Source organism: Phyllostomus discolor, chromosome 6 (genome assembly GCF_004126475.2).
Source record: "Phyllostomus discolor isolate MPI-MPIP mPhyDis1 chromosome 6, mPhyDis1.pri.v3, whole genome shotgun sequence".
Lineage (NCBI taxonomy): Eukaryota > Metazoa > Chordata > Mammalia > Chiroptera > Phyllostomidae > Phyllostomus > Phyllostomus discolor.
Genome location: NC_040908.2, coordinates 49,919,520 through 49,947,122, shown reverse-complemented (window position 1 = coordinate 49,947,122; position 27,603 = coordinate 49,919,520). Strand labels below are relative to the sequence as shown.

The window sequence follows — 27,603 nt, the reverse complement described above, 5'->3', positions numbered from 1 at the left end:
TGCCTGCTGGAAGACTGAGTTATTTCAGAAACCAATCTGTAAAGACATTGAACACAAACTTAGCTGAGACGTAAAGAAGACAAACTATTTACAGCACTGCTTTCTTTTGAAGGACTGTAGGTTTTCTGGTTTGTGATGGGCAACAAAACTCTACTAGAAATCAATCCTCAAAAGGATGGTTTCCTACTTTTCCTTTGTTGGTCTAGTAGTTGGACTTTGCTGGGAATAAGACAGTAGCTGTGATACTCTATTGGATGAGCATGGAAATGTTTTTATCTATCACTATCACTCGGAAAACTGTGAGACAGAATTAAGGCCAAAGCAAAATAAATCCAAAGATGATGAAATAGTTGAGGTCAGTTAGAAGAGAATGGAGAGGGATTCTGATGCTATACTCAGTCATTATCTAAAAGTGGATACGCCCAATTTCTAAACTGACAAGATGGCTCAAACAATACCTGGATACTCTAGTGTCCAGCGGGATTAGGCCAAGGCAAACAGTCCCAGGCAAGCAGGACCTCTGGAAGGGTGCTGCATGGTATACTTAATTGAGGTAACCAGTAATGTCATCCAAGACAAAAAGTAAATGCAACACTGTTAGGACTCAGGATAAATGTGGGGGCTCACATGAATCTCCAAAGACAGAAAGGCTACAATGGTCAAACTGTGCCCTGAAGAAAGGAAAGGGATTAATTTTGATCCTATCCTAGGTCCTTGACTGCTCAACACAAGAAACACTCAACAGCTCTTTCCACCATCTTAATTTCAAAGCAATAAATAAAAACGTTCATCTTTATCAGTAGCTCAGAATCATTTTTTTAGAAACCTCTACCATCTACAGAATACTTCATCCTGTTCTTGGACATATCAATTAAAGATTGAATATTTTAACCTGAGCCTAGCCCTAGTCCAGAGGCCACAACACCAGCTCCTTCTTACCACGGGCTCCTGGGCAGGGGTCGGCTGTGAGGCTGAGGCTGGCTGTGCCTGGGGCTGCTGTACTGCTGCCACTGCGGGCTTCTGCTGCAAGGCGGCCTGCTGAGTCAGCAGCTGCTGCTGATGCAGGGTTGTGACCAGTGGCTGTTGCTGCTGCTGCTGGTAGAAGTTCTGTATCAGCTGCTGTTGAGAGCTTCCTTGGGACACCACAGGGAACTGGGCAGCTGCTGGCTGCTGGGTTGTTGGATGTACTGCCTGAAACTGAGCAGGAGGAAAGGGCAAGAAATGGGGAGGTGAATAAAAGCCTGTCTCAGAATAATATTCTGAATGTCTCAGTAACAACTAAACCAGTGCTGAAGCCAAAGACATAGTAAGGCAGAAATCTTTTATTTGGCCTGAAACTCATGAGGAGAACCCGAGAGCATTAAAACAAACACAGTGGCACCTTACACTGCCAGGCCCCATCCACTGCACTATGCCGCCTCTTGTAATGGGCTGGCCTCCAGGTTGGTTTCTGTGCCTCACCTGAAGGTGTCCATCTCACTACCCAACTGTGAGTCCATATGCTGGAGTGTACCAGAAGCTAATAAATGATCTCCCAATCACAGAAGTAATTCCTTTTATAGAGGGATTTTGGCAGTAGCCAAGATTAAAATTCTTCCCTAAAAGAACTGGATGAAGCAATGATAACACTGAAAAGAATAACCTAAATGTTAACCCAGCTATGAAAGTCATCTCTTTCTGAAAATTATTTCTCAATAGCTCTATCTTTATTAACTCTCCATCTTTAAATATTCAAAATATTCATATTACTACACTTAATGACATTTTATTTTATATTGGTAATAAATTGTCTCAAGTATATTCTCTTGTGAACATCTGAAAAATAGGGAAACTTATTTTATGTCTTTCTACTCCTCACTCAGGACTATGTGCTAGGCACACAAATAGAGCTCAAACAAGGGCCTGCTGATGGACAAAACTCAAGACGTTGTCTTTGAACATCCTAAATAGTGTTACTTCATTACAGAGCTAACTGAGAGGATGCTGTTTGCCCACTGGAGTAAAATTAAAGGGTTAGCAGAGAAGCAGATGTCAGTAAATAGCTGCCTATTTGAGACTGTAAAAAGCTGGAATCAACCAAATGTCTATCAACAGGGGACTGACTGAATAAACTATCCTATATATCTTTAGAAGGGAACACCCTCTGTTGTATGAGGACTACTTCTAGATATGGGATGGAGGGGATAGAATTTTCCAGATTTAACTTTGAAACTATATAAATATTTTACATGTTCACAAAAGAAAATTGAACCAAAATTTAACAAGTAATAACTAAAAATCAAAAGCAAAATGAAACAAAGAAACCTGTAGGTCAAATTAATAGCCAAACTCCCCAGAAAATGTGCTAAACATTCTAAGAGCAAAAAGGGCAAAGAATTCTTTAACTATTTTTGGTAATCCTACTAGTATTCAAGTATTGAATAGGATTTGGTAATCCTATAGTTTCAAGTACTGTTATCTTGAAACTATAAGTCAATTAAGTAATTAAGTTAATGTTATTAGGAACCAAGATTTCCAGGTTAGAAAAATACAAATATAATATCCAAGAAGTTAAACAAAAATCCTATAATTATACATCTGAATTTGGAATATAAATTTGAATTTATGGCATATATTCTATTAACAAACAAAATATATTTGCTAACTACTGTCCACTGAAAAAGTCTAAAAACAATAACCAACCCATCAGCAAATGAGTATCCCTAGCACCAAGACTGTGGTCTCTAAATACCATTTCCATGAAAAGGAAACGAAACTCCTTAGAGAAATGGCCGATTCCAGGTTAAGGGCAGAATAATGAGCCTGGGACAGCTTATTACATTGAATAGCCAAGAAACCACAAAGACTACTGGAGCTGCAACCAAAGGACCCAGGAGCCAATTTGAAGACACTTTCACTGGACAAAGCTGGGATGACTTGAGCAACAAAATAAATAGTATTTTTGAAACTATAATGTATGGAAACATATAAAATATATTAAGATCTACAAGTTCATAGTGAAACTAAAACAAAAACCTCATTGTTCACCTTTGGATGATACTAGGAACAAACTCATTTTGAACCTGGTAAACAGAGAAAAAGAATCGTACATTGTTCCCCTGCCTTTTCTGCACAAATATTACCTCAGGGCAATCAAACAGCTGATGAAAAAAGTTCTTCATAGATAAATCCAGCCCCTGAATATAAAGGAAATGCTAGAATATTGCCATTTTGCCATCCCTAATGAATTAATGGACTTAGGAAATGATCAGCAATGATGGCTAAGCTGATGAGGTACATCAAATAGATGACGCAGATGGACAACAACAAACCCACTGACTGATCATAACAGTATGAGATGAGAGGACAACCAGACATTAGAGGCCCCTGATGTGATATAACCAGAGAAACAAAGAACAATCAAACTAAGTAGAATATTGAGCAAGCCTCAGGAAATTAGTAGTTTACATAAGGGATGGAGAAACATATTAAACGTCATTACAGGGATGTCATTAGCCAAATCCAGAATGTGGAAAATTCTACAGGACAAGTGACCCAGCTTAAAAAAAAAAAAAAAAAAGGCAGGGGAGAGAGGGAGGGGGTACTTATGGTTATAAAAGGGGACTTTAAAAGATATTTTAATGATTATAAAATAAATGTGTTCAAAGTAAAAAAGTGAAAATAATATGAAAAGATAATGAAAGAAAAAAACAGCTAAATACAATTGGTGGGCTTTGTTCAGATCGTGATTCAAACAAGCCAACTTACATTTTGAGACATGAGAAAGGGTTAAAACTACTGGATATTTGGTTAGAAATTATTGTTATTTTGTGCTGTGTTGCAGTTATGTCATGAAAAAAAGTCTTTAAAAATTAGCTCCCTTTATGAGGTTCCTCAGTCAGGTGAAAAATTCTCTATGGCCTGGGAAGAAAGGTGAAAGGGGTGAGTGATCCAGTGATCACTCTACGATGCAGAGTCTTCTAGATCTACATTTGGGAGAAGGAGTGATGTGATCAGTGATGTGATCGCTAACGGCTCTCTAGTCTTCCCAAGGCAGATTCCTGTACATAGTGAGCCTTTCATAGTGATGACTCAGATACGCAAAGCAAAGGTCAGACTATGACCAGCTTACCTGTTGAGCCTGGGCCTGCTGCTGCTGCTGCTGGTAAAATGTGCCTGCTGGCTGCTGTGATGGTGGTGGTGGCGGCTGTTGCTGCTGCTGCTGCTGCTGCTGCTTGAGGAAGAGTTGCTGCTGGTGCTGGGGTGTTGCCTGGGCCTGAGTGGGTAGACCCTGGGCTGGAGTGGAAGGTGTCTGCTGTGAGGTGGGCGGAGCTGGTGGCTGCTTGGGCTGGGGTTGTGGTAGAGGTTGGCTAGATGGGGGCTGGGTTTTTGGTTGGGAAACACTGGCTAAAAGACCAGGCTGATTGCTGGATCCTGCAATGAGAATAAACTCCATATAAGACTCGAAACTCTTCCAGACAAAAACAACTTCTCTTCTGCTCAAAGTAAGAAAGAGGGGGTGATAAGTGGACAAATGATCCCAAAGTCCATGTGCTCCTCACTGTCGGTACCTGGAAGGTCCATCCTTTTTATTAACTGTGTACTTCATATTTTTCAAAACAAGGTTCAGTAACAAAGTTCTATACTTGCCTCCTTCAGAAAGCTTTCCTTTTTTCACCATCCCATTTAGTCAATTACTCTTTTAGTCAGCATCCTGAGTATCTACAAATTCAATTAGCCTTTGATGCTACTGCATAAAAACACAATCTTTGCACTTGTTGGCATGCTGCAGAATAAAAGCATTCTTCGATTTTTTTTAAGTTTTATTTATTTTTAGAGAGAGGGAAAGGAAGGGAGAAAGTGAGGGAGAAGTATCTATCAGTTGCTCCTCACACGCATCCAACTGAGGACCTGGCCTTCAACCCAGGCATGTGCCCCGACCAGGAATAGAATCAGTGACCTTTAATTTGCAGGACAATGCTCAACCCACTGAGCCATGCTGGTCAGGGCTGATGTTTTACATGTAGATTACACAATCCCAGTCTGGATGCCTTGTAAGTAGAAGGCCATCACATTCACCAAAAGCAGCTTACTGGTAAGGGAAGTGATGGCTGAGCTCAGTTACTTGATAATGTGGATCAATCCTCTGTGTGAAACTAAACTCAGTCACCTCACTAGAAACAGAATACCAAAATACAGAGTGGTGTGACAGACACATCAAGAGAGAACATTGAAAAAAGAATTCCTCTATGTCAAAAAGAGATGTGTCTTGGTTCTTTAAAGGCAAAGAGAAGTAAATGAAACAAAAAGGTAAGTATGAGATGAACGGAGCAAGCTACAAAATGAGGGCAAAGACTGAAAAAATAGAGACAGCAGGCTTCTGTGGTCTTGGTGATCCCCTGCAGAATTCAATGACAGGCCTCCCCTTTTGCCAGTCTCCTGCCATACAATTTCAATGGCAGCTTACTTCTTGTTCCTCAAGGAAAACCACCATTCTTTACATGCCTCTGCATTCCATTCCTGAATCAAAACCAGACTTTCCAAGATTTCTCTATTATCTGGGATAACAAAGAAGTACACTAAGTTTCAAACCACCCTAGAAACTGACCTGCAACCTGAGGTGGGGGCTGGACTGTGGCCCTCTTTCGAGGTGTCAGTGCTGGCTGGATGGGAAGGATTCCTGGGTTCGGCTGAGTCTGCCCAGCTTTAGGTCTTTGGCGGGGCGCAATGGAGGTCTCTGTGGTGGGAATGGGATCTGTCAGTCTAGAAAAGGAAAAGAAAAAACAATATTAAAAATACCTCATATTAAAGTATGGGAAAATGGGAGAGGGGCAGCCAGAGTACATGATGGATTAGCTTTTCCCTTGACACTCATCCAAACCTTCCAGATCTGCTTAACTGACATTTTCCAGAGGGTGTTATGTGTTATTAGATGTTATAAATGAAGGTTTTAAGGGTAAATAAGTTTTAATATACTGATCAAAATATTGAGCGGATTTCTTTTCAGAACCTTTCATGTGTGAATACGTATAGAGAACCTCAAAGAAAGCACTGTATAGAATTCAGTGTTTCTCAAATATATTTGACCATGGGATACTTTTACCTAACACTTCCTAGAATTTCCCAAAATACACTGTGGGTGATGATGCAAAGAGAGGTTTGAAGCAGGTGGTTTTCAGATGTAGAGGAACCCAAACTTTGTTAGAATTAGCTGTCAAATTGGTTTCCCTACTGTAAAAAGTATGCAAATAAATTAACACAGTAAGGCAACTAAAAGGAATAAATAAATAACTCAAGATGAAGGGTTTGAGGAGTGTGACAGGAACTCTATTTCCTCCAGTACACATATTGTTTTTTTCCATGGTAATACAATACTTAACTGGACATAGAATCACCCAGAGTAAAAATCAAATTGCCTAGCTTCCCTTGTAATCGGGTGTGGCTGTGTATCTAAGTTCTGGCCTTACAGGATTGTTATGTGGCAGTTTCTGGAAACCTTTAGTAATAACTGGTATATCCCTTTGTCTCTCTTCTTATTTGGTCATTCCTTGATCCTGTTGCTTGGATTAAGGATGCTGCCATATTGGTCCATATGGTCATGGCCACAGCGTGACGGGTCATAGCTTGAAGAAGCCTGGGCACCTGAGGACTCTGTGGAGCAGAGTTGCCCCTACCAGCCCTGGACTACTTATCCCAAGGCTTTGTTTATGTAAGAGAAAAAAAATATCTATCTTACACAGGCCACTGTAATTTTGGACTTTGTGTAACTCATAGCCAAACTAACCCAAATTAGTATGGGGAGGACTGCTGGGTGATCTGCTTTCCTCTTGTGATGTGCTCCACCCCAGGTGGTGACTTTCATTCATTTGGAGCAGTCCAGGCAGCTGGCTACTACCCAACTCAGATCAGAGTGGTTGTCCTTCGAAAATGCACTTTCGGGAGTATAGCTGAGGTTAAGGCTAAAATAAACAAGCTTCATGAATATTATTTCCAAAATACGTCTGGCACACCCTCCATGAAACGCAAAACAGGAAGCATAGTAGCTAGCCCCGCATGCCTCCCTGTGCCATACCTCCATGGTCTTCCATTTTGGACCCTGAAGCTTTTCATTAACATACTGCTAGACTAGCAATTTTCAACCTTTTTCATCCCATGGCACACATAACTAATTACTAAAATTCTGCAGTACACCAAAAAACATATTTTTTGCTGATCTGACAAAAAGGTATAATTTTGATTCATTCACACCAGACAGCTATTGTTGTGTTGGCTGTTGTCATTTTTTTTTTAATTTGATAATCAAAGGAAAAAGGGGTCAGTGTCCCCAACTAAATACTCAGGTAGGGCATGTTTTAAAAATTCTTACGGCACACCAGCTGGAAATCACTGTGCTAGAGGGAAGTCTCATGCTGGGTGAAGAACTGATAGTATAAAAGCCATCACATCTGGGGAGCCTATCACCTGGGGAAGGGAGGTGGGAAGGGAAATGAGACAGTTGTTGAGAGAGGTATAAGAAAGATAAAGGCAAGGGTGAGACATAAACAGACTTGAGTAGAAAGCCAAATGCTAAGAACTTCCACACTGGACTTCTCCCAAGGGTAACAACATCTTAGAGACATTGGATTTGGAGTCAAGAAAATTATATTTGAGCGTTAGCTCTCTACCTACAAACTGTGTAATAATGGGCATATCATTTAATCTCTGTTAGCCCTGGGTTCCATATATGGAATAGGAGAAATCAATACCTACACTGTGAGGCAGATGTGGACATCAAATGCATCAATGACTATGAAACCATTTTAAAAATGCAGAGTGCTCAAGCTTTCAGTTTGCATGGGTCTTAATATGTTGCAAGAAAACACAGGCTGTGAGGCCAGGAGATCTGACTCTAAGTTGTCCTCTCTGTGTGATCTCGGGCAAACTACTTAACATACAGAGTAGAAAGTATGGATGCTGGAGGTCAGATTCTTTTACTAACTGCATAGTGACTAACTGCCTTGGGCAACTTACAATTCTGAGCCTGGTTTCTAATCTGTAAAATGAAAATAACCTCAGAGGTTTGTTTTAAAGGAGAGAAAAGCCATCGTATTTATGTAAAGTACCTAGTATCGGATTTAGTATATATGATGCCTCAATGAATAGAGGTCACTTTAACAACAGAGTTAGAAAGAAAAACCCACCTGTTGGGACTAGGGAGTGAACAGGATAATGAAAATGAAATCACTATACAGTACAGACAGGATGACTTAGACCCAAATCACTTGGCTGTCATGTGTCTGTATTTCTGCAGCAGTATTGAGGTCCATACGAACTGTCTGGGAACTCTACAGTTTATAAAACAGTTTCACAGTCATCTATGCATTTGACGTTCACATCTGCCTTATGATGTTGGTACTGTTTTATCCATTTTACACGACAGAGTACCACTCAAATGTTAATCGTTATTATCATTTTCATAAATGTGTGTGCTTTGTGGGAAGAGATCCTTGCTGAGCTTCAGCAATACCATGTTTGGGCCTAGTACAGATGGCCATAAACCCAAAATACTAAATTATTAAATCAGCCTCAGAAGCAATTCCCAGAGGTGAGCATGGCAGACTTACACAAGAAATAAACAGACCACAAACTAATAGTATGGATATAGTTTGCTAAATTTGTTAAAAACCAAAGTCTCATTACTTTAGAGCCACATCAGCAGACATTCTATAAATATTCAAGAATTTTTTTCAATGTAGAAGTTATTTTACTGTTCTATAAAAATTCACATATTCTCATTCAGGGTATTTTGTTTGTAATTTGCTGCTAATATTTCCTTGCCGTGGGAGTGTGGTAGAAAATAGAGGAGTATAAGCATCTCTGGGACCACCCTCAGAATTTACCATTTGGAAGGCAGAGCAGCCACAAGACTGTGTCCTGAAGACCTTCAAATATAAGCAGCATAAAGGACCAAGTGCCTCCGCTGCTGTGGTCCCAAAACCCACTACTCCTGCTGTGCTTGCCCCTGAGGCCACACTTTCCATAGGCTACTCCCAGTCTTACCATCCCAGCCGCAGGGATATTAGGGTAGGGACTGTTCCTGGGACATAGCAGGTTCCTCTGGTAGCTGACTTTGACTCGAGGATTCCCTGACACCCTTGGCAAACCTTCCTTAAGCTATGTGGCAATTTTTAGGTCACTTCCACCCAACTTTCTCCTCCTTATCTCTGGGTCTGACTTACATTGCCTTCTGATGGTTCCCCTAGCCTTCCCTGGCTCCCACCCTATTTTCTCCCTCAGGGGCATTTACTCAAATAAAATTCTAGTTTCTTTAGTTCTTTCTTAGCATCTGCTTCTTGGAAGATCCTAATGTAAAATTACCGAATGTAATTTTTGGACTGTATAAATGTAACTACTCCTTAACTAGGGGCAAGGAGCTCTACATTCAGCCCTTTGAAGGCAACCTCCAGGCTGATGTGGCCCCTGGTGAAAATGAGTTTGACACCCTTGTCCTAGGTTATCCAGAATGTGAGTAGCTAAGGTCTACAGGCTCTTTGGCTGTACATGGACTCTGCTTTGACCTGTACTTTCCTAACATGGCCAGGGCCTTAGAGAGTTAAAAGGAAAGGGAAGTGGAGGATTAGGGTACTGAAAGAGGCTAAACAGGCCAGGACACCTGTTTAGGACACTCTTGTATTAGCAATATTTAAAGTCTGCTGTTGTCTCCTCCCTTTATGCCCCTGAGCCTATTCCCAAGCAAGGGAAACAGCTGTGGAATTTTTTATTATCTTCAAAAATAGATCACTGTATTTCATTATATTCCTCCTTGCACCCCCAAAGGATAGCTTCTGTCCCAAGGAGACAGAGCTTGTTTTCTTGTGCTCTGAGCATCTTGGCCACAGCAGAAGAATCAAGAAATACAAGGCACCCTCCCGTGCTACTGAGACAACAGAGCACACAGGTGCTCACTGAGGCATTTCTTACCTGGCCTTCGGCTGGGTCTTCTTTGCTGCTGCCTCACTGGCTTTCACTGGTTCAGGAAGCTTTGCAGGAATGGGAGAGTTCTACAGAATTTAGAGAAAATTTTTAAAAAGAGCATGATTTGGCTGATGGAAATATGTGTTGGGGTTCTTCAGGAGTGGCTTCCAGATCCTGATCTCTCTCTGGCAGAGAGGAGGGAAGTTAACCAAAAACATATCCCACTGGACTCAGCCCCAGTCAGGGAGACAAAGCAGCTGAGAAGAGGACAGAGCAGCCTGCATACAGCACGTTTCTATGCTGTCGTTCTCAACCTTTTGTATGGCTAATGTTACTGGATTTCATCTCAGTGCCCTTCTCTCCCTATAGCACATCTTAGAAGTGATGTTATGAAAGGAATGGAGAAAGATGTCTGTAACCTATATTAAATTTAAACCCTCAGCTAGATATTAGGTAGGTTAGAGCTGAGTATTGTGTCAAACCAGGGTGCATTCAGTCTTCTAGTTAGAATGATGGAAGAGAACCACAGCCACAGTGTATCTGGTTGCTGAGCCAGCAGCTCTTCCCAGCACACAGGCCCAGCAGAGCTCCTCCAGCTTGGAATCTGCACCATCCCTCTAATACTCTCTTGAGGGACCACTAATTGTCCCTAACCACAAGACCACTGTTGACCTCTGCTGAGGGAGTATCAAGTGACTTCAGACTTGTGAAGCTGACTTATTAAAAACTAGTTACCGATCTGAATGCTTTCAATTATATATATGTTATTTAACTTTATGAATAGGCACGTGAGATAGTCCCATGTTAGTGGCATGTTAGGTTACTATACAATATCCCTCATTTATTCTGGAAAACACAACAAATGGAATACTAATAATGAAACCGGCTTTTAAAGGGATGTTCCATTTCCTTCACCTTTTCCAGGTAGGGAGGATTTCCAAAGAAAATGTCTCCTAGTTTCTCTTTCACCCTTCAAGTGTTCCTCTTCCAAGGGAAAAGGTGTAACTTACTCCACTGATAAGACTGGGAGAAAAAGGTGAACTTGTCTGGCTTGCCCTTGCTCTCCCTCCTCTAGGGAACAGCCCCTCTCTCAGTCTCTCAGGAATCAGGTGCTCACTGCTTGGTCATGAGGCTTTAACGTTAGGGAGACTGACTGGTCGAGCTGCATTCTCTGACACAATCTTTTTTTTTCTGTGCAAGTGAAATTCTATTACAGATTCTAATCATGTTCAGAGAAAGCTAGTCCAGAATATTAGTGAACACTTCCCAATTTTTTAAAAATTAAATGTATTGAGGTGGCTTGGTTAATAAGATCATGTAGGTTTCAAATGTACAATTCTATGATTTCTTTGTATAGTGTGTCCACCAAACAAAGTCAAATAATTTCCTGTCACCATATATTTGGCCCCTTTTACCCTTTACTACCCTCACCAACCCCTCCCCTCTGGTAACCACAATACTGTTGTCTGTGTCTGTGAGTTTCAGTTTAATATCCCTCATAGGAATGAAATCACACGGTTCTTAGGTTTTTCTGACTGACTTATTTTGCTTAGCATAATATTCTCAAGGTCCATCCATGTTGTCACAAATTTCATCTTTTCTTATGGCTGAGTAGTATTCCATTGTATATATGAGCCACATCTTTATCTAATTCTTTATCAAAGGACACTGTGGTGGTCTCCATGTCTTGGCCACTGTGACTAATGTTTCAATGAACAAAGGGGTGCATATGTCTTTGAGAATACATGTTTTTGAGTTTTTTCAGGTAGGTACCCAGAAGAGGAATTGCTGAGTCATGTGGTAAGTCTATTGTTAATTTTTTTAGGAACCGACATTCCTAAATTCCATACCATGTTCCATAGAGGCTGTACCAGTTTACATTCCCACCAGCAGAGAATAAGGGCTCCTTTTTCTCCATAAGCTCTCCAATACTTGTTATTGCCTGTCTTGTTGATAATAGCCATTCTAACAAGTGTAAGGTGGTACCTCATTGTAGTTTTGAGTTGCATTTCCCGAAGAGCTAGAGAAGTTGAGCATCTTTTCATATATCTGTTCGCCATTTGTATGTCTTCTTGAGAGAAGTGTTTGCTCAGGTTCTCTGCCCATTTTTAAACTGGATTGTTTGCCCTGGCTGGTGTAGCTCAGTGGATTGAGCGCGGGCTGGGAACCAAAGTGTCCCAGGTTCGATTCCCAGCCAGGGTACATTCCTGGGTTGCAGGCCATGACCCCCACAACCGCACATTGATGTTTCTCTCTCTCTCTCTTTCTCTCTCTCTCTCCCCCCGCTTCCCTCCCTAAAAAATAAATAAAATCTTTAAAAAAAATAAAATAAACTGGATTGTTTGTTTGGTGTTGACTTGTGTGAGTTCTTTACATATTATGGATATTAACCCCTTGTTGGAGCTATTATTTGCAAATATCATCTCCCATCTGGTTGGTTGCCTTTTTGTTTTGTTGTTGGTTTCTTTTGCTATATAGGAGTTTTTTTGTTTGTTTGTTTGTTTTTTAAAGATTTTATTTATTTTATTTTTAGAGAGGGAAGAGAGAGAGAGAGAGAGAGAGAGAGAGAGAGAGAGAGAGAGAAACATCAATGTGCAGTTGCTTGGGGTCATGGCCTGCAACCCAGGGTATGTACCCTGACTGGGAATTGAACCTGCGACACTTTGGTTTGCAGCCCATGCTCAATCCACTGAGCTACGCCAGCCAGGGCTCGCTATACAGGAGTTTTTTAATTTGATATAGTTCCATCCATTTATTTTTGCCTTTACTTCCCCTGCCTTTGGGGTCAAATTTATTAAATCTCTAAGACCAAGGTCCATAAGTTTAGTATCTATGCTTTAGTCTATGTAATTTATTGTTTCAGATCTTATATTTAGGTCTTTGATCAAGTTAATTTTTGTACATGGGGACAACCTGTAGTCTAGTTTTATTCTTTTGCATGTGGCTTTTCAATTTTTCCAACACCATTTATTGAAGAGGCTTTATTTTCTCCACTGTGTGTTTTTGGCTCCTTTGTCAAAAATTATTTGTCCATATATATGTGGTTTTATTTCTGGGATCTCAATTCTGTTCCATTGGTTTGTATGTCTGACTTTCTGCCAGTACCATGCTCTTTTGATTATTATAGCTCTGTAATATAATTTGAAGTCAGAGCTATACCACCAACTTTGTTCTTTTTTCTCAGGATTACTTTGGCTATTTGGGGTCTTTTGTGGTTCCATACAAATCTGATGATTTTTGGCTATATTTCTTTAAAAAATGACATTAGAATTTTGATGGAGGTTATATTAAATCTGTTTATTGTTTTGGGTAATATGGCCATTTTAATTATATTAATTCTTTTAGACCAGAAACATGAAATATATTTCCATTTCACTGTGCCTTTTTCAATCTCTTTTAATAATGCTTTCTAGTTTCCAGTATATACATCCTTTATATCCTTTGTTAAGTCTATTCCTAAGTATTTTATTCTTTTGGTTGCAATTGCAAAAGGAATTGGGTTTTGTTGTTGTTGGTTTTTTTTTTTTTTCACTTCTTTTTCTGAAATTTCATTGTTAGTATACAAGAAAGCAGTGGATTTTTCTACATTGATTTTGTATCTTGCAACTTTACTGTATTTGTTTATTGTTTCTAACAGGTTTTTGGTGTAGTTTTTAGGATTTTCTACATACAGAATCACGTCATCTGCAAAAAGTGACACTTTTACTTTTTCATTCCCAATTTGGATGCCCTTTATCTCTTTCTCTTGCCTGATTGCTCTGGCTAGGAATTCCAGAACTATGTTGAATAAGAGTAATGACAGTAGACATTCTTTTTTGTTCCTGATTTTAGAGGAAAAGCTTTCAGTTTTTCACCATTGAGTATGACATTAGCTAAGGGTTTGTCATATATAGCCTTTATTATGTTAAGGTATTTTACTTCATACCCATTTAATTGAATGTTTAATCATAAATGGATGTTTTTCTGATTCAATCATATTAATAATAATGCCAATATTCTTGAGCTCCATCTGAATGATACCTATATCATTCCTATATTTGAATGATTCCAATCATTCCTACTTCTGAATGATTCCTTATCCAAGTGTGGGAGGGAAAGTGGGGTGTTATTTATCAGCACCAAAAATGACATCAGAACTTCATTATTGGAGAAGCAGGCAAGAAAATTTCAGATTAGAACTTATTTATGATGCTATTCATTACTAAAATATTCAAAAGAGTTAGATCATATTATGACACGAAAAATATGCCAAGGCTGTAAAAAGGGTGTTTGCCAGAACTGCACTCAAACTGTGAGTGCAGAGTTTAGGATTACTTAAGTGCATAAACATTCCTATGGCCTGATGTGTGTGGGGAGGGTGGGAGAAAGGATCATGAGTCACAGATGGCCCACAGCAGAAGCGAAATCAAGAAAGCTGTGCTGCAATGAAGGAGTAAAGGGACAAGGGACTTATGTTCCAACTAGTATGCGGGCAAGTCCAGGGCCTTGTCTCAGGAAAGCAGCCCGCCTAACCACCTCTACAGGTAAATAAAATCTGCACATGGCTCTTAGTGAACTGTGAAAATCAGAAAGACAATAGTTTAGTCAATCTTCACCCAAAGTGTTCAACTTAATCCCTAGAGCTTTTTTGTTTTCATGTAGTTGCCTCAGTTTTATAATTAAATTCTATTGGAAAATTGGATTCTGTTTATAACAATTGCTTTAAAGTTAGTTTTGTGTGTGAATGAGCCCTACTAGATAAAGCAAGGGACATCTACATTTACTGAACAGATGACTGACACTCCAGGAATTCTAAATGACAATTCAATAATGTTGACTTCCCCTAAAAAGTGACGTTCACATACCTGTACATTTGGAATCGGGCATTCTTTCTTGAGTAGTTTAAATGAGAAGTAGGAGACCTGGTAAATATCTGGCCTTTTGTCGGGGTCTGGTTCCAACATATACCCTGAAACAAACATATGTGAATGAATTTAATAATATCCTAACAGTACTGCATCTAGAAAGCATAATTTCTCTATGACCAAAATTTGTTGTTTTTAATTTTTTCCTTCATAAAAGACAGATAGTATAATTTGTCAATTTATTCCCTTCTCAGAAAAGGAAGCTCTCACTTAAAATGCTTAATATCCACAAGAAAATAACAAAGTTTTTGAATTGTTAACAAAGATACCTGAAATTCACACTCTGTGCTTTGCAACAGGGACTCAAATCCTTAATATGAAAGTTACTACCTTCATGTTCTGGTACCTAGGAAGTTATATGGTCAATCTTGCTAAACAAATGATTTTTTTTTAGATTTTTTAAAATTTATTTTTAGAGAGAGGGGAAGAGAGGAAGAAAGAAAGGGAGAGAAACATAGATGAACAAGAGATAGATCAACCATTTTCCTCTCACATGCCCCCAACTGGGGACCCAGCCCACAACCAGGCATGTGCCCTGAACTGGAATTGAACTGGTGACTACTGGTTCACAAGCTGGCACTCAATCCACTGAGTCACACCAGCCAGGGCACAGTGATTATTCTTAATAGTTATAACCAAAACTCAAATTTTATGAATTTATTATTATTTTATTAGAGATCTAAGCTAGTTTCAGGTCGAAAAGAAATCACAAAATAACAAATACATCTCTACTTTTACTGAGCTCTATAGATCACTAGTCTGTTCTACCTTACTTCTGAAACTGGAAAAATCCTCAGTTAAAAAAATCTTTAAAAAGACACACATACATATAAACAACAATGCAAGGCAACTTATTGCTTAAGAAATCAAATACATGTTTTAGACACTAAGTTCAGAAAAAACTAATGAGACTGCTGTCTTGTAGAGGCTTTGCAGAAGAGGCAAGACTTGAGCTAGTCCTTGAAGGTAGGAAAGAATTTAGTCAGTCTGGGGAAAGTAGAGAAAAAAGACCAACTCCAGGTAAGAGAATAGTCTGAACAATGACGGACTTGGAGAAAGACAAAACCATGCTCTGCTACAAGGAAAACAGAAAAGCCAGAAGGCCAGGGCATAGACTTCATTGTCAGAGAGCAGAGAGTAATAAGGCTGGGTAGGTGGGATGGCACCAGAATATGAAGGATTTTAAATGCCATACTAAGAGTCTGGGGCCCTACTGTGGTCATGGTTTACTGCATAGGCACATGATAGGGTGGCATTTTACAAGATTAATCTTTTTTGAAATTTTTAGAAGATTTATTTATTTATTTTTAGACAGAGGGGAAGGATGGGAAAGAGGGAGAGAAACATCAATGTGTGGTTGCCTTTCATGTGCCCCTACTGGGGACCTGGCCCACAAGTCAGGCATGTGTCCTGACTGGGAATCAAACTAGCAACCCTTTGGCTTCACAGGCCAGCACTCAATCCATTAAGCCACACCAGCCAGGGTACAAATTTATCATTCTGGTGAAGGTGTGTTTGGATAGGTGTGAAGAAGAGGGGACAGGCTATGGGCATCTACTACCATGAGGCATGAGCTGACAGAGTCTACATAACACATGATCGTGACAGTGATGAGAATGGAGAGAATGTAATGAAAACAGGAAATGCCAAAGAAAGCATGCATGCTACTTGGAAATACTGTTTCCTCTCTCTTGCTAGGCAATCCAAAGAAAACCTTAAATTTCAGTCATCCAGGGCTTTTATGGTGACCACTGATAAGAAATTGAAAGGAGAGGGAATCCTTGAACTAGGAGGAAAAGGGGATAGGAAGATGACAATAAATTTAATTTTAATTTTAGACCTCTGAGTTTAGGGTCTAAACTCTTCAAAGAGTTTGTAAACTGAAATGTATAGATCAGAGTTTATAAAGATGTCATGTTATCAGACATTCACAAAGGGCTGTTTTTCTTAGTATGAATTTGCCATACAAATGTAACAAAAAAAAGTTATTACCCAAAACATCCATCATTCTAGCATTACATTGGGGCATTTTCTCATATTTATTTCAATCTCATTTAAATAGCTGTAATTCTAGAATAGATATAACACTTTACCTCTGAAAACAATCCAATAACCATTAAATTCCACATTCCATTCCTTTAAATACCCTCCCTCACTTTTCTGTTAATAAATGGAGGAAACTGATTGATTGATTGATAAAAACTGGCATAATGGAATGGGTAGTCACTTAAAACTATAACCAAGTTTACTTGGGTAAGTTGGCCTATACTTCCTCAGCTTCTGTTTTCTCATTTGGCATAATGGGGATAATTACATTTATTGCATATAGTTTTAAGAATTAAATGAGGTACAAGTAGGCCCTCAACAAATGTCAGATTGCTTGCCCCACATTGGCTTCTATTTTCTCCAGAGCATACCCACCCAGGACCTAAACTAGGTTGCTCAGGAATTATAATCCATAATGGTTAACATTTAGATGCTACATGTATTTCATTGATGTAAAACAGTGATAAAAAAAATAATCTGTTTCTTTAGCACTTTAGAACAGGGGCTTTATGCAAAAGATTACTTGTTCAACCATCTGTTAATGACACAAGTACATATGCTTACTATGACAATGCAAAAAAGTGGGGAATTAAAAAAAAAGCATTTAAAAACAAGGCATTGAGTTTCAATACTGTTATCAAAATCTAGTGATTACCTAAAGGAGAGGAAAAAACCTAGGTTCCACAGAGTTACACAGTCTTTATTATGAATTCACACCAGTCGATGTACTGCAATTATTTTAATTTGAGTTGCTTCCAGCTTAGCACAGATGAATTTGTCTCTTGACATGAGTCAGCTGGACTCCTTTGGTAGCAGAGCTTTCACATAGCCGGGAAGAGAACAGGGCATGCGTACACTGCTCAAAAGCGCAGTGAGGGTTTTCTGCTCAGGCAGCTGACTGGGGTGTAAAAATAGGGTTTAGATTTCTAGCAAAAGACCCAAACAACAACAATAAAAAAAACACCATTCTCACTAGATATTGCTATATTATGTTCAATGATCACCACTATCAATTGGCTGCTTTATCTCTGGCATCCAACCCACTACTCCCTTTATCCTCCAATTCATTCCTAGAGATGAGGGAGAACAATATAAAACTACAAACATGAAATACTTACTAATTAAGCAGTGCATGTCTTGGGAATATCGAGAGTTATCAGGAATTGTGAAGTTTCCATCACAAATTGCCACCTGACTCTCCCCAAATGGCAAAGTGAAATAGCATAATTTATACAATAAACATCCAAGAGCCTAAAAAAAAAAATAAAGAAAGCAGATTGCTACTAGAGCTTTATTTACCATAATTGCCAATGGGTCTCCTGAGTGATACTAGCACCATCTGCATTTACTATCACATATAAAAACTATGTACTATTAATTTGTAAATAATTTTAAGTTAGAACTCAACACCACTATTAAGCTGCTGAGTTACATTATTTCTACTCTCATTACCAAATTAAGCTCCAATAAAGAACAAGTATTTCAGCTGTTTTTCTCTTAAAAACTAGTAACACATATGTGACAACCACCCAAATAAAGGGCAAGTCACAGAGCTCTAAAGTAATTTTCTTGGCCAGGCTGCATGAAGCAGTGGTTGGTCATCTCGAGTTAAGAATAATGCCAAAGGATAAGTAGACACCGATGTGGCACAGTGGCCACTCTTGCTGTGGCACTGTCTGGATTAAACGGGAGGTTACAGTCAAGACTGCTGACATCTGAGCTGTGGATAGGTTAGTGGACACCTACCCAAATGTCTGCCTTCGTAGTGATGATTTTGCCACTGTACAGGTTGACCATTTCTGGTGCCCGATAGGACAGCGTTGTGTACCTACAATCAAGAGATTAATTTTTTGTTAAATATGTCAGTGATATAATCGAAGACCAGGGGTAGCAGAATACTGTAAGAATATGTGTATGTGAGTTCCCTGGGAGCAATCTGCAGAAGCAAGTATGAAACATCAGCACAGATGAAATAAGAACTGTCCTTGGCACACACCTGTGGCCCTCTGGCCGCAGTCCCAATCCAAGAGCATGTGGGGACCCAGACATGATGGCATTCAATAAACTCTAAAAGCAACTTTTCTTGAGTCCTCATATAACAAAATTTCCTCCTATAAACCCTTGTTGTTTGATACTATATTTTGCTGATATGTTTTTAAAAAATAGTAATCCCTTTTAATGTGGCTTGACACAGAGACCTAATACTGGTTGGGACACTGGAGAACAGCAGAAAACAGGCCCTGATTGGGTGGAGGGAGAGGGCGGGGACTGATCTTCGATGCTGGATTAGGGCTGAAACAACAGTTTTCCTTTTATCTCTGACTCAAGAAAAGAGGAATATGAGCTCATCTTTCAAGTGAGTCTCTTGATGTTACCAAGCATGTGACTTGTGCTGCTTGAGTCTCTAGAGGTCAGAGGGTACTTTAAGTGTCCATTAGGGCCTTGGGCCAGAAGTTTTCCTGCCCCAGCCTTGGTTGCCAGGAGTGGTACAGGAGAGAGGGGATCAGGATATGAGCAGGCATGCTAGACTACTGAGTCAGTAGTAGTTTTAATAGTGAGTGTTGTTGCCTATGAAAAATCCAACACTCTACAGAACAGGAAAATCGGTCAAATTCTTACTGGAGTCACATAACCAAAGAGGCTTTTCCTCATGAAAGTCAGTGACTCTATCTGTGGAGACTTTCGTGGCCCTATTCAGCCCTCCACTATACTGCAGGTGAGCTCCTTATGAGAAGGAAGGAATACACAACAACTTAGGGTTCAGTAAAAGCACATTCAACTGACTAATAACTTCACGGCTGTTGTGATCCCACTTAAAAACATCACAATTATTTCTATGGTGTGGGCACTATTCAGTTTTTTAAGGGCTTCATGATATAAATCAAAATATCTGTGTACAATGACCACAGGCCTATTGATAAAGTGCTGTAAGAGTCCTTCATTTTACTCTACTGATCAATAATTATAAACCCCCTCCACATCCTCCACTTAAAATCAAACAACCAACTGCCAACACAATCTAAGAAGAGGGCAACTGACCAGCATCATTGTCTTCCCACCCGACCTTCTTATCCATTGGCTGGAAGTTGCTGATCGCACAATGGACAAAACTCGAAAAAAGGAGGAAAAGCTTACTTCTTAATCTCATCTTCTACTGCATTGACTCCTTCAGTTTGTGGATTCTGGAATTTGTTGGTGGCGCTTCCAAAGTCACACAAGACATAGTGGCCTCGGTCATGCAAGAGGATATTTTCAACCTGAAAAACATTCCCCACCCATCCATTCCAGGATGTCATTTAATAATGTGTATGAAATTTTGGTTCTCATTTAGATAAATAAAATACTGCATTTCTGATAATCCCATTCATGTGCATAGGAAAGTTATTCTCCTCCAAGTATATCAACAGGGCTCACCCCCAAGTGGAACAAAACAAGATGCACATTACAGGGAACATGAGAGTGGAGGGGGCAAAAAGAGGAGACTCCACAATGAGGAGGCAAAAGTCTCTTTTTCTGTTTCAATTTCTAGCCACATTTCTCACTTCTGCAGAAAAAAGTCCTCATATTAAAAACTTCCAAATCTTTGGACCTTTTGTCATGCTCTTTCAGTCTAGAATGCCTTCTATGACCCCTACCTTTACTCAAACTGTCCTGAACATACATATTCACTTTAAAAACTTAAAATAATTCCAACAAAGCAACATTAGTATTTCCAATCTATTGGTTATAAAAACAACAGCTACCACTTACTGAACTTCTACTATTAGGAGTGCTAGTGTACTCAGCATTTTACATGGATTATCTCACTCGGCCCTCATAATAACAATATAATAATATCCTGTTTACAGATGGGAAAGTAAGGCTCACAGTGGTAAAGCCACGAAGTGAACCTAAATCTCTGAAGGACAGGTGGAAAGCAGGTTAGAAGCAGAGCAATGACTCAAGACTCCCATCCCCCCCTCCTGCCCTGGTAGGGGAGAGGACTATACTTGCCTAATGTACTGGACACCAGCTGAAGAACAGAACTATCTTAGTTCTTTAGGTTCAGAAATGCCCCTATAATAGGAATCTGGTCAATGAGGAACCAAGTGTATAAATACTGGTCAGGACTGTTTGCTCATGTCTCCTAAGCATGCCTATATTGCCTAGTTTGTCCTTTATTCAACTGCTCCCTCTCCACCAGTCGAATCCTCGCCATTCTTCAAACTCTTGCTCAAGCCCTAACTCCTCAGTAAAATCTTCCACGGCCACCCTACAAAATCTATAGAACTTAATGTTACTAGGAGGGGTCAAGAAAGTAAGACCTTCATGCCAAACCGAGGCATTTCCTTTGCTCTATTCTGTGGCTGCTTTCAAGTTCCAATAGCAGAGCTGAGCTGTTGATACAGAGACTGTATGGCCAACAAGCCTAAAATTTCACTATCTGGTCCTTTGCAGAAAAGTTTGCCAACCTTTGGTCTGGGTAATTATATTATATCTGGTTCACTATTTTACGCATATAGGTACCTGTAGATCCCTTATACAGCATCATTATGCACAACCTTCCCTCCTGGCCTCATGTATCCTACAGAGCTCATGTGAAACCATGCTTCTCCTATTGTATGTGTGCAGTCGCTTCCCAAATCAGTTTCTATACTTCTAATGCTAGAAGGTATAATCTAGAAAACTGAAAAGTTAATTCACATCAAAATGCAGGCAAGGTAGTTCTAGGGACCAAAATCACTATTGGCAGGTGGGGATTGGAGAAGTATCAAGTAGACAAAGGATAGCATAAAGATAAGGCACTTTGGGGTATTTATTGCCCCTATCCTAAAAACTAGGTTGATGTTTCTGGTTACCTGTAGAGTTGCAGCACTCAGGAGTTACACTATATCCAATCTGGTTCACCTCAGATTGCCTCCCTCCCAGGCACAAAGCTAGTATTGTATAAAAATATATTTACAGGAAAACCAGTTAAACATTAAGGGTGTGTACAAAAGTAGACAAGAGAGCCAGAAATATCAATGCAGGTAAAAACAATAATCCCTGCTCTGCGACTCTGCAAGGAGAATCAAAAGAGATTATGAAGGTGAAACCACTCAGCAGCAGTCTGACCCTGTGACTTGTGACACCTGTGAAAACCTCCTCTACCCTCCATCATCGGCAGCACTGTTACCACCCAAACGCTTAACACAGACCACAGCACTGGCAACCACAGTGGACTTGGGGTTCAGAGGACCTCAGGGTTTATTATAGATGCTTGACATTGAACATGTCTTTAAAGCTTTGAGCTTGCTTCTCATTTGCAAACTAAAGTTGATAATATTTACATCACTGTTGTTATGAACCAAGTAAGAGAATGTACATGGATGCAAACTGTCCATCTCCCTATGTAAACATAACTTGTTATTACCATTCATTTATTAAAGAAAAACATTTGAACTTGTACTGTATGTCAAGTACTTTTCAAGGTTTTGGGGATAAGACTATGAACAAATCAAAGTTTATCTTCTCATGGAGCTTAGTACCCAGTTGAGGATCATAAGAAAATAATTGCACCATGGTGGTAAATGTTATTAAACCTCCCCAGCAGGTTAAATATATGTAAGGTGAAGAGGGATGCTACTGTAACTAGCACACTCACTCAGGTGAGGAGTAGAGACCAAAATGAAGGAGGGGGCAGCCATGGACCACCTGAGGGAAGAGCACTCCAAGCAGCGAGTAGTTAACACAGAAGTGCCAAGATGGGAGCATGCTGAGGTGGCCAAAGCAGAGAGGGAGACCACTGTGGCGGAAACAACTCTCCTGGTACCGCAAAGAAAACTGGAAATGTGGGACTGGACATACTATGGGCTAGCGCTCTTATGAATGGGGAGATGAGAAGGCTGGGCCCTGGAAGAGTGAAGGCCTTAGATAAGTGAAACTAGTAGCAGGAACAAAGGCACAGAGGCAGAAGTGGTAATAACAACAGTATCAGCAACTAATAGCATTTACTGCATGCTCAATGCTGCCCCCCACACTTTTACCTGTAGTATTTCATGAAATCTTTAAAAAGCCTTTTTGTCCCCACTTAACAGATGAGAATACAGTCAATTTACCTAACATGTGAAGTCACAAGCCTGGAAAAGCAGGATTTGGGTTCAGGCTGCATCACCCACTGCACTGATGTACATTATGCAGTTATGGAACACAGGCAGTTCAGACTGGAGAAAGAGATGGGGGCAGGAGAGGAGACCAGAGGAACAGACAGAGGGCAAACTGAATAAGGCCACTAGGGAGCCACTCAGCATTTTTAACAGTCAGCAGCAGATGAGAAGAAGTGTTTAGGAAGGCCAGCATGGTGACAGGGGAGGGAGAAAAAGAAAGCAGACACGAGTGCAGGTGCAATCATCCAGGTGTGAGGCGAAGACAGCCAGGTCTAGACTAGGGCCAAGGGAGATTAAATGAGATTAGGAAGGAAAAGAACCAACAGAATATTGACGCCATCTTCTGAAAGCATCAGAGAATTTGCATAGTGACTTTGTTTTTGGCAATGCCCCTTTTAGGATGTAAGCCTAACACTGGTTTCCATTGCTTACAATCCTCAAGTCATTTGGCTCTCTGAGAGTCTAATACTGCTGAATACTTCCCAACCCCTTGGCTTAAGAATGTTACTCAAGTTGTCACTCCCAAACTCTGCTTAGCTAAAAGGTCTGGAAAGCCACCTCCTACTGACCTCTACATCTTGACATTATTTCAAACAGATACGGCATTCAGGCATTTCAATCAGAATTTATTACCACTGGAAATTCTGGAGGGTTAGATGAATGTAGGTTTTCAAATCTGTGATCCTAAAAATAGGACAAGAATCTTCAGCCTATTGTACGAGATCCAAATCTCTTTTCTGACAAAAGAGAAGACATTCATGACTTTTTCAATCTGAATGCACTTAAGTCTTAACCCTTTTCCCCTTTTCTTAAGTGCTGGGAAAGACACCATGGTACAATAGAGCAAAACCAAACAAAAAACCAAAATGGGAGTAAAAAACCTCAGCCTTTGTTCTCTGGTTGGATCACTGAATTAGCTGTACAGGTCACAACCATTCTGGACAGAGGTCACCTTATTATCCAAAGGAGAGGGCTGGCTTAGGTGAGCTTCCTGGGTCTATGACCCCATGATCTGTAATAATAATCTCTGTCATTCTTTGAAGAAATAGGATTTTTTAAATGGAGGAAATAAAATGTTAATATATTTGAGGAAGGCTCTTCAATAAGGAACAGAACTTATGTTATGGTTATTTTTAGAATATATGCTGCTAAAGGACCAGGATCAATGTCAGCGTATTTCCTAATATGTAATTTGAAAGTACAACCAGGTAGAACAAGAGGCATTTTTCTCAGTTCTGCATGTGAACAGCAGACCCCCACAAAGGGCGGCACTGAGTCAACACAGGGGCCCACAGCTGGCCTGGTCTGTGCTCTTTCCCAAGTCCCACTGACTTTTATTCATAATGGTGTCTCCTTACCAAATGGAAAACCTGCTCACAGAGAAGCAACCAGATGACCAGCAACCAGCACTTCTCTGGGCAATAGGAGAATAAAGAACTTTTTGGCTCTGGCTGTCACTAGGACTGAGGTGGCTGGTTCCAGCAGTGACCAAGAACTCAGAATGGCCTAGGCTATGTGATACAATGACACACCCAGGACAAACAAGACACAGCAAATGAGAGGTATATGGAGACTTTGCTCATGCCTTAGAAAGCTGGGAGTGTGGCAGGCAAATGTGACTGCCCACCACGCACACACTAGTAGGAATCAACAAAATCTAACATGCTAATGAAAGCATTCAGGCGGCACCAAGTGTAAGATTTGGGGAGCTGTGGAAAGCTTCAATCAAAACAACCAGGAGTCAGTGACTAAAATCAACAGCAACAGGACTCCTCTAGGACAATCACAATGAGACCCTCCCAAGGCCCCTATTCACACTCCCTATTTGCAGGGTAGAAAAGAAAGGGAAACAAAGCCCCCCTGAACCACTGCTGGCTATCTGGCAGCATGCCTGCTAGTCTTCAATATTGATTAAAACACAAATACAGAGCCCAACACTGAGCTCCCAGTGCTACACTGCCTCTTAGGAACACCAAGGAATGGGCAGGGCTGACGGATGGCTGGGAACCACATGTTGCAACCTCTTGCTCACATCAAGGCCTCACCCTCCAATTCCAGTTGGCTCCGCATTTCTCTGCTGAGATATCTCAGGGGCTCTTCAGTGCCATAAAGGAAGAGCCTGGGGCTCCTGCTGCCTGAGTCCAAGCACTGACCTACTCCATGTCCCCAGGCAAGACAATGAATGGCTCTGTAACTTCACTGTAGGTTTTGGCTCTGTAGGTTCCCATCACTGGGTGACACTTAGCTACCACCTCACATCAGCACTGTGAACACCACAGGGCATTCATATGCTGGGAATATGTAAACTGGGTAGGTATAATTTATGGGTATAAAATGATCATTTTGTCCTCATTTAATCCAATAAATGCTTAAAAGGTTAAGATAAAGGAAGATTTTGTTTAAGAACATGGGAACAGCACTCTCTAAGGATGCTCGAGGACCCTCTCTGCTTCCTTCCCTTGCTCCCACCTCCATGCCTGGACAATGACATGTGTGCTCATTTAACCTTACCACAACCCTAACAAAAGCTGGCACTGTGGTCTACACTTCACAGATGAGAAACCAAGGCTTACAAGCTGTGTTTAGAGGAGTAACCAGGAAGCGTGAAGAGAAGCCAGGTAGAGCATGCTCTCATGGAGGTCAAGGGAGGAGGCGGTCACAAAGGAGTCAAAGGCCACAGGGGAGAACAGGACAGGGACTGAGAAGTGTCCTTTGCATCCAGCAATATGAAGGACGCTGTCACGTTCGTCTATCACAGTACTTACAATTCCATCAGTACAAGTCATGCTGTGAGTGGTACAGAATGAACTCTAATATGAAACTGAACCCCACCTGACATGGGGAGAGAATGGGGCTGCAGAGGCTGGAGTTCATACAGGTCACAGAAAAAGTTCCCACACTCACAGACCAGTGCTGGTGTGGCCCAGCCATGCTTCTTCCCTACTTTTTGTCCCTCACAAACTCTTTTCCAAGGCAGGCAACAGGGACCAAGGTCAGCTCCTAAAATGTTGGTACCACTGCTTATTTCAGAATATATACTAACAGGTTTAAGGATTTTACTCATCACTAAAGGCAACACTTAAATAAAATGTCCATACACACTCAGAGCACTGGCTCCTAGCTTGGTCTGCAACGTGCCATGTCCTGGGGCCTTAACTACCTTTCCTTGCTCAAATGCCTTGTGGTTCCTTCCCTTCTCTAGACAGCCCCTGGGTGCTGCACTCTGTCTGAAATGCCTTTCAACTTCTCTGTGACCCACATCCCACTAGTACTTCAAAATTCCACTTTTTTAGAAGATTCCAACCATCATTTCCCTGATCTCACTATCTGATCTATATTACACCACTTGATTTTATTCTATTCATCACTTTGTTCTATAAAGTTTATATTTCACCTATTTCTGTTTCAGGTCTAAATGTTTTATTTATATCCCTTTGCTAACACTTAAAACATCTTGAGAGTAGGAACCATATTATATCTGTACAGAATTGTGGTACTCATACTGTGCCGGGCTCATAATATTTACTGAGATGCATTCCTTTTTCTATTCAGCAAAAGGGCTGGCAGTGGGCAGAAGGACACTGGAGAAGATTTCTAAGGCTGATGGAGTTAAATACCAATACCTATCTTCCTGAAAGCTAACTGCTTTAGTACAGAAAAGCTAGTTGTGTGTGTCACTCCACACCTACTACGAATGGCTAGAATTAAAAAGAACAATAATAAGCACTGGTGAGGATGTGGAGAAATTACAATCCTCATATATTGTTCAGGGATACAAGGTGCAGCCACTTTGAAAAACAGTTTGGCAATTTGCCAAAAAGTTAACCATAGTTACTACATGATGCAGCAAATCCATGCCTTGGTACACACCCAATAGAACTAAACATATGCATACGTCAAAACTAGCACGTGGCTGTTCACAGTAGCTTTATTCATAACAGCCAAAGTAGAAACAGTTCAACTGTCCATCAGCTGATGGATGGAAAAGCAAAGTGTGGTGCATTCACACAATGGAAATTCTGCCATAAAAGGAAAGAAGTACTGACACATGCTACCACACAGATGAACCTTGAAAACATTATTCTAGGTAAAAGCAATCAGACACAAGAGGTCAGAGGCTGTATGAGCCCAGTTACTATGAAGTCCAGAACAAGCAACAGAAAATCGATCAGTGGCTGCCCAGGGTTAGGGAACCAGGGAATGAAAAGTGAGTGCTAATGAACCACAGGATTTCTTTGGGGGGGTGATGAAATGCTCTGACAGGAGACAGTGGGGTAGTTGCACAGCCATGTAATACTAAAAGCCACCAAACTGTACACTTCAAAAGAGTGAATTCTATGGTTTGTGAATAATGTCTCAATTTTTTAAAAAGCTTTTAAAAAAGCCCAAACAAAAATGCCAGTATATTACTGTGATTCTCAAACTTTAGAATATACAACAACCACTTGGGGTGCTTATTCAGCTATGATTCCTGGACCTCCCTGACACCACCACCAAAATTACAGCCCAACAGATTCAGTGTGGAACCCAGCAACCTACGTTCAACAAGCACACTAGGGGGTGCCGATGCAAGTTATTAGCCATGAAGCACACTT

At 40.5% G+C, this 27,603-nt stretch overlaps 1 protein-coding gene across 1 annotated transcript in view; it reads right to left on the bottom strand.

Annotated features, from left to right (window-relative positions):
* The window catches only part of AAK1 (AP2 associated kinase 1), a 173,069-nt gene that overhangs the window by 48,679 nt on the left and 96,787 nt on the right, over nt 1-27,603 (bottom strand). The window contains 8 exon segments of the mRNA XM_036028129.1: nt 940-1,197; nt 4,112-4,413; nt 5,588-5,742; nt 9,940-10,019; nt 14,778-14,881; nt 18,002-18,134; nt 18,630-18,711; nt 20,019-20,140. Coding sequence (XP_035884022.1) covers nt 940-1,197; nt 4,112-4,413; nt 5,588-5,742; nt 9,940-10,019; nt 14,778-14,881; nt 18,002-18,134; nt 18,630-18,711; nt 20,019-20,140 — 1,236 coding nt within the window.